General features: G+C 41.1%; 1 protein-coding gene across 1 annotated transcript in view; it reads left to right on the top strand.

The window, feature by feature from the left end:
• GLG1 (golgi glycoprotein 1) overlaps positions 1 to 12701 on the top strand; it is a 148168-nt gene that overhangs the window by 123224 nt on the left and 12243 nt on the right. The window contains exons 11-18 of the mRNA XM_072818377.1: positions 1152 to 1305; positions 2071 to 2208; positions 4637 to 4723; positions 6014 to 6076; positions 6804 to 6917; positions 7914 to 8002; positions 8800 to 8917; positions 10873 to 10965. Of these exons, the coding sequence (XP_072674478.1) occupies positions 1152 to 1305; positions 2071 to 2208; positions 4637 to 4723; positions 6014 to 6076; positions 6804 to 6917; positions 7914 to 8002; positions 8800 to 8917; positions 10873 to 10965 (856 nt within the window). The remainder of the gene's footprint in view (positions 1 to 1151; positions 1306 to 2070; positions 2209 to 4636; positions 4724 to 6013; positions 6077 to 6803; positions 6918 to 7913; positions 8003 to 8799; positions 8918 to 10872; positions 10966 to 12701) is intronic.

The following is a 12701-nucleotide window of genomic DNA, read 5'->3' as shown; positions in this document are numbered from 1 at the left end:
CCTGCTCCCATGGGAGCTCAGCTGCTTCCTCACTCAGTTCTTTTAGCCACTATAGGTTTCTGGCAATTGAATATGTTACCCACATATTTTACTGGAAGGAGATGATTCAGAAGATTCCGTGTATTTTTTATAAGATTTTATTTATTTTTATTTTGAGAGAGAACGAGAGCATGCGTGCACAAGCAGGAGGAGGGGCAGCGGGACAGAGAGAATCTCAGGCAGACTCCACACTGAGCACAGAATCCAGCGTGGGGCTTGATCTCCCAACCCTGAGATCATGACCTGAACCAAAACCAAGAGTCAGGCACTCAACCAACTAAGCCTCTAGAGTGCTCCAGATTCAATGTATTTTTATTTCTCTTCCCTCAAATTAGCCTCGGAAAGGACTACAGAAAACTGTGTGGGAATTTCACTGTACTTTCTCAAGCCATCTAAACCAAAATAATAGAGTTTACTGAGTTTATTGCCTTAATCAAAAATTCCTTCACCCATTATCAAAAAACACTTCTCAGACTTAAAAGCTTCTCATTAGGTATTAGCCTTTCTCCTCACATTCAGTAACTCTACCTCAAAGTTGACATTATGATATGGATAAAATTAAGCCTCCATTGGTCTAATCTGGAGAAGCAGCAGGCTCGTTGCTTTAATCCACTGTCTCCAGAGTCGAAGTTAAATATCAAAGTATCAGGGTTTTTTGTGGGTTTTTTTGTTTGTTTGTTTGTTTTGTTTTTAGTTAATAAGCATATTCAGGCAAAGTAAAAATATAACTGCCTTACCTGGCATGGGAAAAAGAAGAGGAACAGTTTAACTAGAAGGGAAGTCAAGTGAGAGATTTTGTTCATCTTGGTATTTCCTGATCTTACTGAATCTCTTATATCAGGTAGGATTGAATTTCATTCACGCTTACCGAATCAGTATTGAGTGAAGAATTGTGAATTGCTTGGTGACAGCTATAGCCCTTATGGTCTCATTTCAGCCAGGCAAATTAGTGCTGAGTCCACTGTAATGAAGTGCATCTTACATAGCCAGTATGGCCTCCTTGAGGTGGGATTAAAGCCTCTGCACCAAGGTCAACAGACTTCTACCAGTTGACCACTCTATGTTCCTGAAGAACAAAATTCAAGAATATCTTTTCACTCTTAACGTTATAGGCTGGACCCTGTCTTATATCGGAAGTGCCAGGGCGATGCATCTCGTCTTTGCCACACCCATGGTTGGAATGAAACCAGTGAACTTATGCCTCCCGGAGCTGTGTTCTCTTGCTTATATAGACATGCCTACCGCACTGAGGAACAGGGCAGGAGGGTATGCACTCTATATTGACTTTATTTCTTATCAACCATTTGTTTTTTAATTAGTTTGCTGTGTATCATTCTGATTTCTGTCATCATAGGAAACTACATTAGTAAATCTGGCAAGGAAGGGTTACTGCACTACTAGAAACTTCATCCACTGAGTGTACATAGAGTTGCTTCATCTGATTTTACATTTTCAACAAAGTATTTCAACAAAATGTCAGCAGACATTTCCATTTTTTTCTTTAAATTACTAAAATCAAAATGACAAATAGACAAGTATTGCTGCCCTGACTTCATTTAGCTTTAAAGATACACTGAAACTCTTAACCAGGATAAAATGGTTATTAGGCTTGTTCCGAGTTTAGGTAAATTGGAATCCAGTGTTCATGACCTAAGTGTGTGTTCTCTCCTGAACTGGACTGGCATTCTACTGTACATTCATGGAGCAGTAGCAGATTAGTTTTGCTAAACCAAAAACTCTAACCTAATCTGAAGAAAGCCAGTTCACTTTTTATCCAAGTACTCTGAGAAAAAGATGTTTCATATGGTATATTAGAAAATGTTGAATGTATAATCTCATTCCTAGAGGTATGGATTTTTAGAAGCCTACTAAGAAGATTTAGTCCTCACTCTGGGAAGAGATTTGGGGTGTAGAGTTTGTACAAAAAACTATAACATTATTAGTTTCCTGGCAACAGATTTCATTTATATAGTGTCTTTTTGTTTTGGTTCTAGTACTTTTAAAGTATTTTGCTTATTCTTTTTCATATAGTTGTCACGGGAGTGCCGAGCTGAAGTCCAAAGGATCCTACACCAACGTGCCATGGATGTTAAGCTGGATCCTGCCCTCCAGGATAAGTGCCTGATTGATCTGGGAAAATGGTGTAGTGAAAAAACAGAGACCGGACAGGTAGCTGACATAGTATATCTGACATAAAACTGTTTATCTTATGGTGGTAGTAATAATAATAATAATAATAACAACATTCATGATTAATATTTTATATAGAGTACAGCACTATATAATGCATCTCTATTTTGTTAGCATTATTTCTTCTTCATAAGAAATTCTAAGAAAAATTTTCTCTTTGGTCTCTATATCAGGAATAATTATACTTTTCCAGCAGTTGACTGGTTTATATATTATGGTTACTATATTTTGTAAATGATTATTATTTTCCCTCTTTGTGTTGCCTCTTTAAAAACTTGGCTCCAAAGGTATGGCCTGCCTCTAGCAAGTATATGAGATTTTATGGTAGGCATCTAGGTTACTGCTAGTTCCATCCCACTTTCTTTACTGTAATTTCTTTAACTATTTTTTAACTTGTTTTAAATTATTTTGTATTACCTTTTTTTTCTTTTCTCACTTTTATAAGGTACATTAAAGTCCTTTTGAGGGAAGGCAAGGTATAAACATAAATATATATAAATACTGGCATGTGTGAATAGTGTGCATGCCTTACAGTAGTCCTGCAAAATATGAAGGAATGGGACTTATTTTTCCCATTTAGTGATTGACAAAATTTAGGTGAAGTGTATTTATAGGAGTGAGGTGTACTGACTTCTTTACCTAATACTCAGGTCTAATCCCAGCCAGACACCTGGTCCATTGTCTTATAACCTTTCCATATAGGAAAGTATAGAGAAGAAGCAGCCTCCAAGAATTACAAGGATGCTGTGAATAGTTCCTAAAGATTTTGTGCTTGATTTAAAAAACAGAAAAGCTATATTAATACATTCTAACAAATTAAGTTAGGAGGTGGCTTCTGTCTTAAGGCAGGGAAATGAAGCAGCGAGGAATAACTGCTTGTTTAAAGCTCCAGTAATACTAGAACAAGGTGTGAATTCAGATTTCCAGGTTCCACTTTTACTGCTACAAAACACCCTCTGGGATTAAACCACCAACAACTCACCACGACAGGGATTTGGGCATTTTTTAAGAAGCAGCATGACTCACTACTCAGATTTGTTGGCCCTGGCAATATCATTTTCAGCAGTCTGCTTCCTGGGCCTGCGGCAGTTCTGTCATGTTTATTGTGGGAAAATGCCTGCAGTGGAGCTTTCTGCTGCCTTTGTCTAACGAAACAAAGGATATGGTTATATGGAATCCCAGAAAACAGTTTTCTTTCATACCCTCTTCAAAGTAACATTGAGGGGTCACCTGGGTGGCTCAGTGGTTGGGTGTTGTCTGCCTTTGGCTCAGGGCATGATCCCTGAGTCCTGGGATCGAGTCCCACATCGGGCTCCCCTCAGGGAGCCTGCTTCTCCCTCTGCCTGTGTCTCTGCCTCTCTCTGCATCTCTCATGAATAAATAAATAAAATGTTAAAAAAAAAAAAGTGACATTGAGAAAACTGCACTGTATTGCAGCCCATCACTGTGAAGCTCCTCTTAGGAAAAAGGATTCTGTGAATGGGATTTTTCCCTTAGCTGTTTTTCTTACTCCAAAGTTTCATGCATTTCTCTTCATCCCCACCCTTTGTGGCTGTTGTATAACTCCTATAACCCTGTTCGTCCATTCCTATTTTGGTTCTAAAACAGAGATTCTTGCAGAATACTAAGTTAAACTTGATCCTTTAATAGAGCCATTTGCTGAGAAATAGCTGTGGATATATTTGGGAAAGTGAGCTTCTTTTCTACTTAAAACCTCTAAATTACTAAAAGGAATAGTAATGGATTGATGCTATAAAGTCACTCTAGGTCAGGTTCCAAAGCCCAGAAAAGATAACTTTTAGATGCCCAAACCCTAGTGTGCTCACCTACTTTGTAGTTTTCTTCAGGATCCTTCTGTGTGGGGTGGGGTTAGAATCCCAGATTTGACTTGCAGAAGCCATCAGCTCTATGATGTGTTTTGGACCCTGGGTCCCAACCTACTTTGCTCACGAAGAGTCTTAAAATATTACGTGTCTTTCATTGTGAATCTGTTGTTTGATGATTATCTACATGCAGATTTAAAATGGGTGCAAAGATACCAAAATGCAGATAAAAAATGGAATGGCAGGTTGTTGATGGAATGGAATAAAGGCCTGATAAAATTTTTAGACTCTGGGGATGTCTGAACATTGACTCTTATTGGACTTATCGATTTGGCCTTCTGGATTTGCATGGCTATTGTACCCCCTTGACCCTCTTAACCACCCTGTTACATCAAGTACATATCTTTTCAACAATCTCAGTTTGGGGACTCAAATAAAGCTTTAGTGTTTCCTTCAGTGAAGTAGTTTTAGAAAGAAAAGATAAGGAGGACACTGAAAAGGAAGTAGACGCTGTTCTCTTGAACAGCTTCCCTTGTTCAATTATGTAATTGAAAAATGCCAAAGGAATGCTTTCTTATTTGCAGGAGCTTGAGTGCCTCCAGGACCACCTCGATGACCTAGCTGTAGAGTGCAGAGATATAGTTGGCAACCTCACCGAGTTAGAGTCCGAGGTAAGCAGCTTGCGGCCAAAAGATAGCAGGTGTCCTGTCTACAGCCTGTCCTCTTTTCTCAGTCCTGCCCTTTCTTGGCCCCCGAAAGAACCGATTCCTTCTGTTGGCTTTGCAAAGAAGTATATTGTGTTGCTTCCTGAAACCCTTTCCTCATATCTCCCAAGAAACACCCTACACACTCAGCCCTTTGGTTTTCATCATCAATTAGAATTATCACAGTGATTAGACCAATCTGTTTCCTCTCCTTTAAGAAAAGATAGCAACTGTGCTTCGGATCTCTTAATCATATGCAAGACTAAAGACTAGTCCAAGTATCCCTATTCCTGTTCTCTTATTTTAGCTCTTTCAATTAGGTCATCTGGTCATGTATGTGTCATCAATAAAAAAATTAAAGGCTGGGACTTCCATTTGAACGTGGGAGACCACATTTAAATACATGTGTTTATCCCTGTTTCATCCTGAAACCCATAGAAATATTAAAAAAGAAATTAGAAAGTCTCATAAGCATAGACATGTTATTTAGAAATACAGAGCATTGCTGGGAAGGGAGCAGCTAATGTTAAAATTGTCTTGTGGGGGCAGAAATCAGGGAAATGGGGGATTGCTCTTTTTTTATCTTAAGCCTTTTAGAACCATTTGGTTTTTTTGAACCATTTGAATTATCAAAATTGGCAATATGTAAAATTATATTTCCCAACTAGTCTTTTTTTGCTTTCTATTTTTCAGAAGTCTGTTGCTTTCTTTCATTTTCTGTCATCTGCCTTCTCCTGTTCTCATTGTCCTATGGGCTTTTGAGGACATTCTAGGGTGTGGTCCTCTTTAAAGGAAGGTGTTATTTCAGCAGCTAGTGCTGCACAGAGGTTACTGTCTGCTTAAAGACATTTGTGTATGTTCTGCAGAGGCAGTGGTTTGTCACTTGTTAGGAGCTTATAAACTAAAGAAATATCAGTTACCCATATTTTCATTTTGAACTGCTTCGCCATTTGGAAAAATGCCAAATGCTAAACTCTAGTATTACTGTTTAATGTTTTTTTCTCTGCACTTTTCTTAATTCTGCTTTCTCTTTTTTGCTCAGGCTCAAGAGCTATCTCCCTCTAGAGAAACTTGCCTTTCAGAATATGATGGAGGAGCAATTCTGTCTGTGTTGGGACTGTCTAACCCAAAGCTAGAATAGCTCCTAAGTGTACATCTTAGATTACTTGCCCATCAGTTGCTACTGATTTGGAAACACAAACTGCCACCACTAACTCTTTCTAAAGCAGAATTATTAACGTGCTTAATCTTCTACAGGATATTCAAATAGAAGCCTTGCTGATGAGAGCCTGTGAACCCATAATTCAGAACTTTTGCCATGTAAGTAATGTCTAGAGAGACAGATTAGCAGCAGAACCAAATTCTCTGGGACTTTGGCCCTCAAGTATATTGCATTTACCTCTGTCTGCAGCATGTATGACTCCCAAGTGATAGATTGACAAGTTAGAGTTGAAAATGTAAACAAATTAAGAGGGGGTCCCACCATCCTGGGAAGTCTTATCGGATTATGCTTGGTAGGTGCCCTGGTGTGTGTGGTTAGCAGCATTTGTTGAGACGCCCTTCACAGAGGACAGAGGGAGGCCCTCCTGAGCACGGCTGAGGTGCTTCCAATACATGAGCTCAGGGTTTGTAGGCAGCAATAATAGCTTCTCCTTGTAAATTGAATGAATTCTGTTACCTTATTACTTTATTCACTTACTGAACTAGCTAAATTGTGGGGATAGAACCATAAGGATCTGACCACCAGGAGGCAGTGTTAGGCATGATCCTGAAGGCTGGTTGCTGGCATCATGAGGGGAAAAGAGCGAAAGGCCCCGCACAGTACATGTTCTTGTTGGAGCTTTGTGCAGGGCAACTTGCTGTGCAACCTCTAGTCCACTGAATGTTTATCCTCATAATTTCTGAGGCTGATTTTGATATAATTTATGATTTATCATGTTGAGGAAGGCTCTAGAATCAGTCTTGTTTTCATTTTTTATGAACTGGGGTGCACGATTTGTTTATTAATTGTTAGAAATTAAGTATAAGTGTGTACTGCATTCCCCAGGACGTGGCAGATAACCAGATTGACTCTGGGGACCTGATGGAGTGTCTGATTCAAAACAAACACCAGAAGGATATGAATGAGAAGTGCGCCATTGGAGTCACCCACTTCCAGCTGGTTAGTAACGCCAGGCAAACCCTTCCTGTCTTGGCTGCTTAGATAGTTATAAATTCCTTTCTCTTCCAGAGCATCAGAGCACCTCTTCTGTGAAAATCATTTTTTCCAAATATATGTCCTTTTCTGGTTCTCAAAAAATGTGGTCTTTATCCACTATGGCCAGGCATAATGGTAGGCTCTGGGAATGCAGTGCTAAATAATATGGAGTCTCTACCCTTAGAGAACAGGCAGTCCAGTGGGGATAGAGATGAGTGAGTCACATTGCTTGCTTTTGTAAGATATGTTAGCATTTGCTTACACAGCTAGTATCAGCAGTGCCTGCTGTTTTGTGTTACTTCAGTGCAGCAGCCCAAATATCTATCAGTACACTAGGCCCTAAGCCTTTTTTTTTCTTAAATCATACTACCCAGGTCTGGCATCCAAATAAGGTTAAACTGTACTCTTCATAGTTGGCACAGATTTAAAGGAAGTGTTTCTGGTAAAGCAAGTACTTCCTTCCTGGGAGGATGAAATCTGTCATTTGTGTAAAATTGACCTCTTCTCAGGGCCTACAGCCTATCTGGCTGCCTTTACTAAATGATATCAAGGACCTCTGGAGTGTGGACACTGGAGACAGTGGGCAACAAACAAAGCCTGCCCAAGTCAATTCTATGTCTCTTATTCTAGTGAGAGAGACACAAAAACACAGTTACAAATAAACACAGTCTCATGTGGGCCTATGAAGAAAAATAAAGCCCTGTAAGAGCTGAAGGGTGAAGGAGAAAGAAGACTTCAGAAGGAGGTGTTTAAATTGAAGTGCCAGGGAGTGAGGAGCAGACCATGGTTGATTGATGGCAGGGGAAGGGGAGCGCTTGTGGCAGAGAGAGCAGCGTGATGGGAATGGGAGAATTGCAGAGTGCCTGGAAGGCAGGCTTCAGCACTCTGCAGTGTTCCCTAGCACTACTGATTGGAGCTTGCCACAGTGTTGCTGAGTTTCTTTCTCATCATCTTTTTCAGGTACAGATGAAGGATTTTCGCTTCTCTTACAAGTTTAAAATGGCCTGCAAGGAGGATGTGTTGAAGCTTTGCCCCAACATAAAAAAGAAGTATGTAGCTTTTAATTGATGCATTCTGCTTCCCTAGAGTCTGGACAGATATCTGGTGTTCTGGTAGGATTAGCCTCAGAAGCCTGCACTCTCCCGCAGTAATGTGACTGAGTACTTGGACTGTGTGGCCAGGTCATCTTGCTAGCTGCCTGGAGCCACAGGGGGCGCAGGTGGTTCTGACACGGAGAACCCAGAGGCTAAGGAAGCCGTTTTAATGTTCCCAGCTTTGGGCTGTCTGAGGAAGCAGATCCAGACTGTGCATGTGCACTTAGAGAAGTAAGGTACAGTGTGAATGAGAACTTAACCCACTTCCCCTCGACGTCATTCCATTATGTCAGCTCTTCAGGAGAGCAGCAGGGGCTTTTACTGAGTTTAGAGGTCTAGTGAAGAAACAAAAACTGTATTCATTTAAGAATTAGGTCTCAATGAGAGAGTGATGAGCTCTTAATAGCATGGCTGTCCCAGTTCTTCCATCTTAATCTTCATCAAAGACATAGCCCAGAGTTAAGAGCAGCATTCCTCTCTGGTCACATGTTTTTAACAAAACAAGCATTGAACTGTCCTTGCATACATGTCCCCTCTCTGGCCTCCCTGCCAGGCAGGAATGTAGCCTGCCTTCAGACGTTTGGAACTACTGCTTTTAGCACTCCGTGAACACAGTGAGACTTACAGAGAAGGTATTCAGAAACAAGTAAAGAGGTCCTGCACTCTGGGGTGGTGATCTGGTCCCTGCCCCAGCCTAGCTCTCTGCTCTCATGTGGCTCCAGCCAGTCTCAGCCTTCTCCTTTCCTTGCCAGGGTGGATGTGGTGATCTGCCTGAGCACCACCGTGCGCAATGACACTCTCCAGGAAGCCAAGGAACACAGGGTATCCCTGAAGTGCCGCAAGCAGCTACGGGTGGAAGAGCTAGAGATGGTAATGCCTCCTAGCATGGCCTCTGAGCCCAGAAACACAGGGGCAGGATCTAGAAAGTTGGGTGAAGGGTGAGGGCAAATTGGAAGATTTAAGCCACTATTGTGATTGTTAAGACTTGGAGCCTTCCACTGAAATTTTACCATGTGACAGCTTGTTGCTTTACTTTTCCTAACCAATAAAATGTTTTTACCACGTGTAACTGGAAGTTCAACTATAAGGCAGGCTCTAAGCATGTGATACAATCATTGCATCAGTAATGCCCTCAAGAGGGCAGCCCCGGTGGCGCAGCGGTTTAGCGCCACCTGCAGCCCAGGGCATGATTCGGGCTCTCTGCATGGAGCCTGCTTCTCCCTCTGCCTATATCTCTGCTTCTCATTCTCTCTCTATGAATAAATAAATAAAATCTTTTAAAAAAAAATAATGCCCTCAATAGGGACACCTGGGTGGCTCAGCAGTTGAGTGTCTGCCTTCACCTCAGGGTGTGATCCTGGGATCGAGTCTTGCAACGGGCTCCCTGCATGGAGCCTGATTCTCCCTCAGCCTATGTCTCTGCCTCTCTCTCTCTCTATGTGTCTCATGAATAAATAAATAAAATCTTAAAAAAAAAAAGCCCTCAAGGATCAAGGGTCTCTCCCTATTGTCTCTGCTGTTAACAGCACCAGCTTAATTATAAGGCTGGTTTCCCTCATAATGGCCACCTGCAAACAGCTGGGCTACTTGCTGCAACATTTGTCTCCAGCAGCAAAGTATAAAGGGAAACCTCCCTTCCCAACAGCCCATAGCAAGATCCTTCCCTCAATAATATATATATATATATATTTTTTTTAATAATATATATTTTTAATTGTTTATTTATTTGAGAGAGCACAAGCCTGGGCGGGATGGGGGTGGGCAGAGGGAGAAGCAGACTCCCCACTGAGCTGGGAGCCCGATATGGGGCTTGGTCCCCTGATACCAGGACCCTGGTATCATGACCTGAGCCAAAGTCAGATGCTTAACTGAGCCACCCAGGTGCCTCTCCCTCAATTTTCGTCTACCAGTTTGAGAACTTTGCCCACTCCCTGACCAATAGCAGTCTCCAGTCTACAGATCCTGAAGTGACACAGTTGTTGGCAAGTCAGCTGCAATGTGTACTGTAAGAGGAAACTTCTTACTTTACTTTTGAGGTTAAACCATGTTAAGAAAACAGCTAAAAGTATGTTTAATATATTCTGTATTGTGAATCACACTTCACCTTGTTTTAAGGAAAAACTAGTAATGAATACTGAACACCAATAATATCACAAAAGTTCCATTACCAGATTTTCCTATGGGGCGGGAGTGATTCAATAATTATGTTTAAGTGGAGCTGCCTTAATGTCCTATTATAATTAAGACTTTGGGTCCCTAGCTTTGAACTTTACTCTTCTGGTAAAATAGTAATAATAAAAGTAGAACCCTATATTTTACATAATGGTTTTAACTTTCTAAACTGGTTTCCACATCATATGATTTAACATCATTTCACAGGGGATCCCTGGGTGGCTCAGCGGTTTAGCGCCTGCCTTTGGCCCAGGGCGCGATCCTGGAGTCCCGGGATCGAGTCCCATGTCAGGCTCCCGGCATGGAGCCTGCTTCTCTCTCTGCCTGTGTCTCTGCCCCCCGCCCCTCATAAATAAATAAATAAATCTTTAAAAAAAAACAAACAATAACATCATTTCACAGCAGTCCTGTGAAGGGGCCTGGACAAGTGACAGCATTTTGTTTTGCAAAGAAAGTCCATCTAGCTAGTTAATGGCAGAATTGAAACTAAATCCCAGATGTCCTTGTACTAAGGTAGCCACACTGCTGCTACTTTGCTATGTAAAAGTTGTGATCACTAGACAAGATCCAGTCAATACATGAGTGTATAGAACATTTGACATCTCCAGTTTAGAATAAGCTCACTTTTCTCTGCTGGTTCCCTTTTCATGCAGACAGAGGATATCCGCCTGGAACCAGATCTGTATGAAGCTTGCAAGACCGACATCAAGAATTACTGTTCCACTGTGCAGTATGGCAATGCTCAGGTAACTGTTTTTATTTTCTAATTATGAAAACAGGAAGGTGATATTTTAATAATTCTTTGCTGGTGGGACCTCCTCACATTCTATCCAGCCTAATCATCCCCTCCTTAAGCCATACCAGACTTCTCCCAAAGGAAGTTCCTTACCTGCATTCCTCTTGATCTCCTGTTCATTGTCTTCCCTTTATCAGGTTACCTTGTCCTTCCCCACCATGTCCACCTGAGAAGCTCTTCATGATCCTTCAAATGCCTCCTCCTCTCCATAGCTTTCCTAACACCATGCACCTCCCTTACTCTGTGCCCATTGCACGGAAGTTCTTAACTAGTTCTTATTCTTATGTAATAATCACCTGGGAAACTTTGTTTCTTTAATGCACAGAACAGGGCCCTACCCAAAATTGTCAGGAATGAAGTACAACCAAGTGATTTTTTTCTTTTAATGTTCTTCCAGTGACTCAACTACCTTTTCTAGTTCAGGGCATCCCATGGTGCTTTAGCCTTTGGGATAGTAGCTTTGTTGTCTTCTTATATCTGTTATTGCTGTTCCAAAGTCTGATGTCAATTTCATCCTCATTTCTGTGCAGAGCATCTCCTCTGAGTTTTCTCTTTAATACCCATAATTCTGCTGTGATGTAATCATGGATGGAATTTTTTTTTTTTTTTTTTTAAGTCTCTTTAGCTTGGGACACCTGGGTAGCTCAGCAGTTTAGCATCTGCCTTCAGCCCTGAGCATGATCCTGGGGTCTTGGGATTGAGTCCCACATCAGGCTCCCTGCGTGGAGCCTGCTTCTGTCTCTGCCTATGTCTCTCTCTCTCTCTCTCTCTCTGTCTCATGAATAAGTAAATAAAATCTTAAAAAAAAAATAAAAATAAAGTCTCTTTATCCTACTTGGCTCTTTCAGTCTTAAAATTCATGTTTTTCTTCAGTTTGAGGAAGTTCTTAATTACTGGTTTTTCAAACACTGACTTTTCCTTCCTTCTAGAACTCAGACAGTTGGAACATCTGAATCTGCCCTCCATGTTTCTTAACGTTTTCTTTCATACTTTCCATTTCTTTGCTGTATGTACTGCATTGAGGTGTAATTCCTCAGTTCCACTTCCCATCTTATACGTGCATTCTTCAGCTCTGTCCATTCAGAGACCACCTGTTTCCAAGATCCATGATTGGTTCTTCGCACAACCATCTGTTCTTGATTCTCATTTACCATTTCTTTCTGTATTGTCCTGAGGATATTAAATATATTTTTTTGGGATCCCTGGGTGGCTCAGCGGTTTAGCGCCTGCCTTTGGCCCAGGGCGCAATCCTGGAGTCCCGGGATTGAGTTTCCACGTTGGGTTCCCGGCATGGAGCCTGCTTCTCCCTCCTCCTGTGTCTCTGCCTCTCTCTCTCTCTCTCTCTCTCTCTCAGAAATAAATGAATCTTAAAAATAAATATATTTTTTGATTGCTCTATTACTTTTACTCCTTTCAGTTACTTGGTGATTCCTAGTTGTGCCTTCAAGATTTCCTAGAAGTCTTATGACTTTGTTTACAACCCTAGTTATTGCAGCTCCCCATCCACTTCTCTTCTTTATCATTTGTTTATAATATCTAAAAAGTTGGTGTAGGGAAGGGCAGATTTCAGGATACACTTTATTCACTATCTTAAAATCCATCATGTGGCATTTTTATGCTTTTATGTTAACCCACTTGTCTTTTTTATTATAGTTATTTGTTTATAAAAACTTGCCCTGTGGGATT

Source organism: Canis lupus, chromosome 3, assembly GCF_048164855.1.
Source record: "Canis lupus baileyi chromosome 3, mCanLup2.hap1, whole genome shotgun sequence".
NCBI lineage: Eukaryota > Metazoa > Chordata > Mammalia > Carnivora > Canidae > Canis > Canis lupus.
This window is presented reverse-complemented; position numbering and strand designations above follow the sequence as displayed.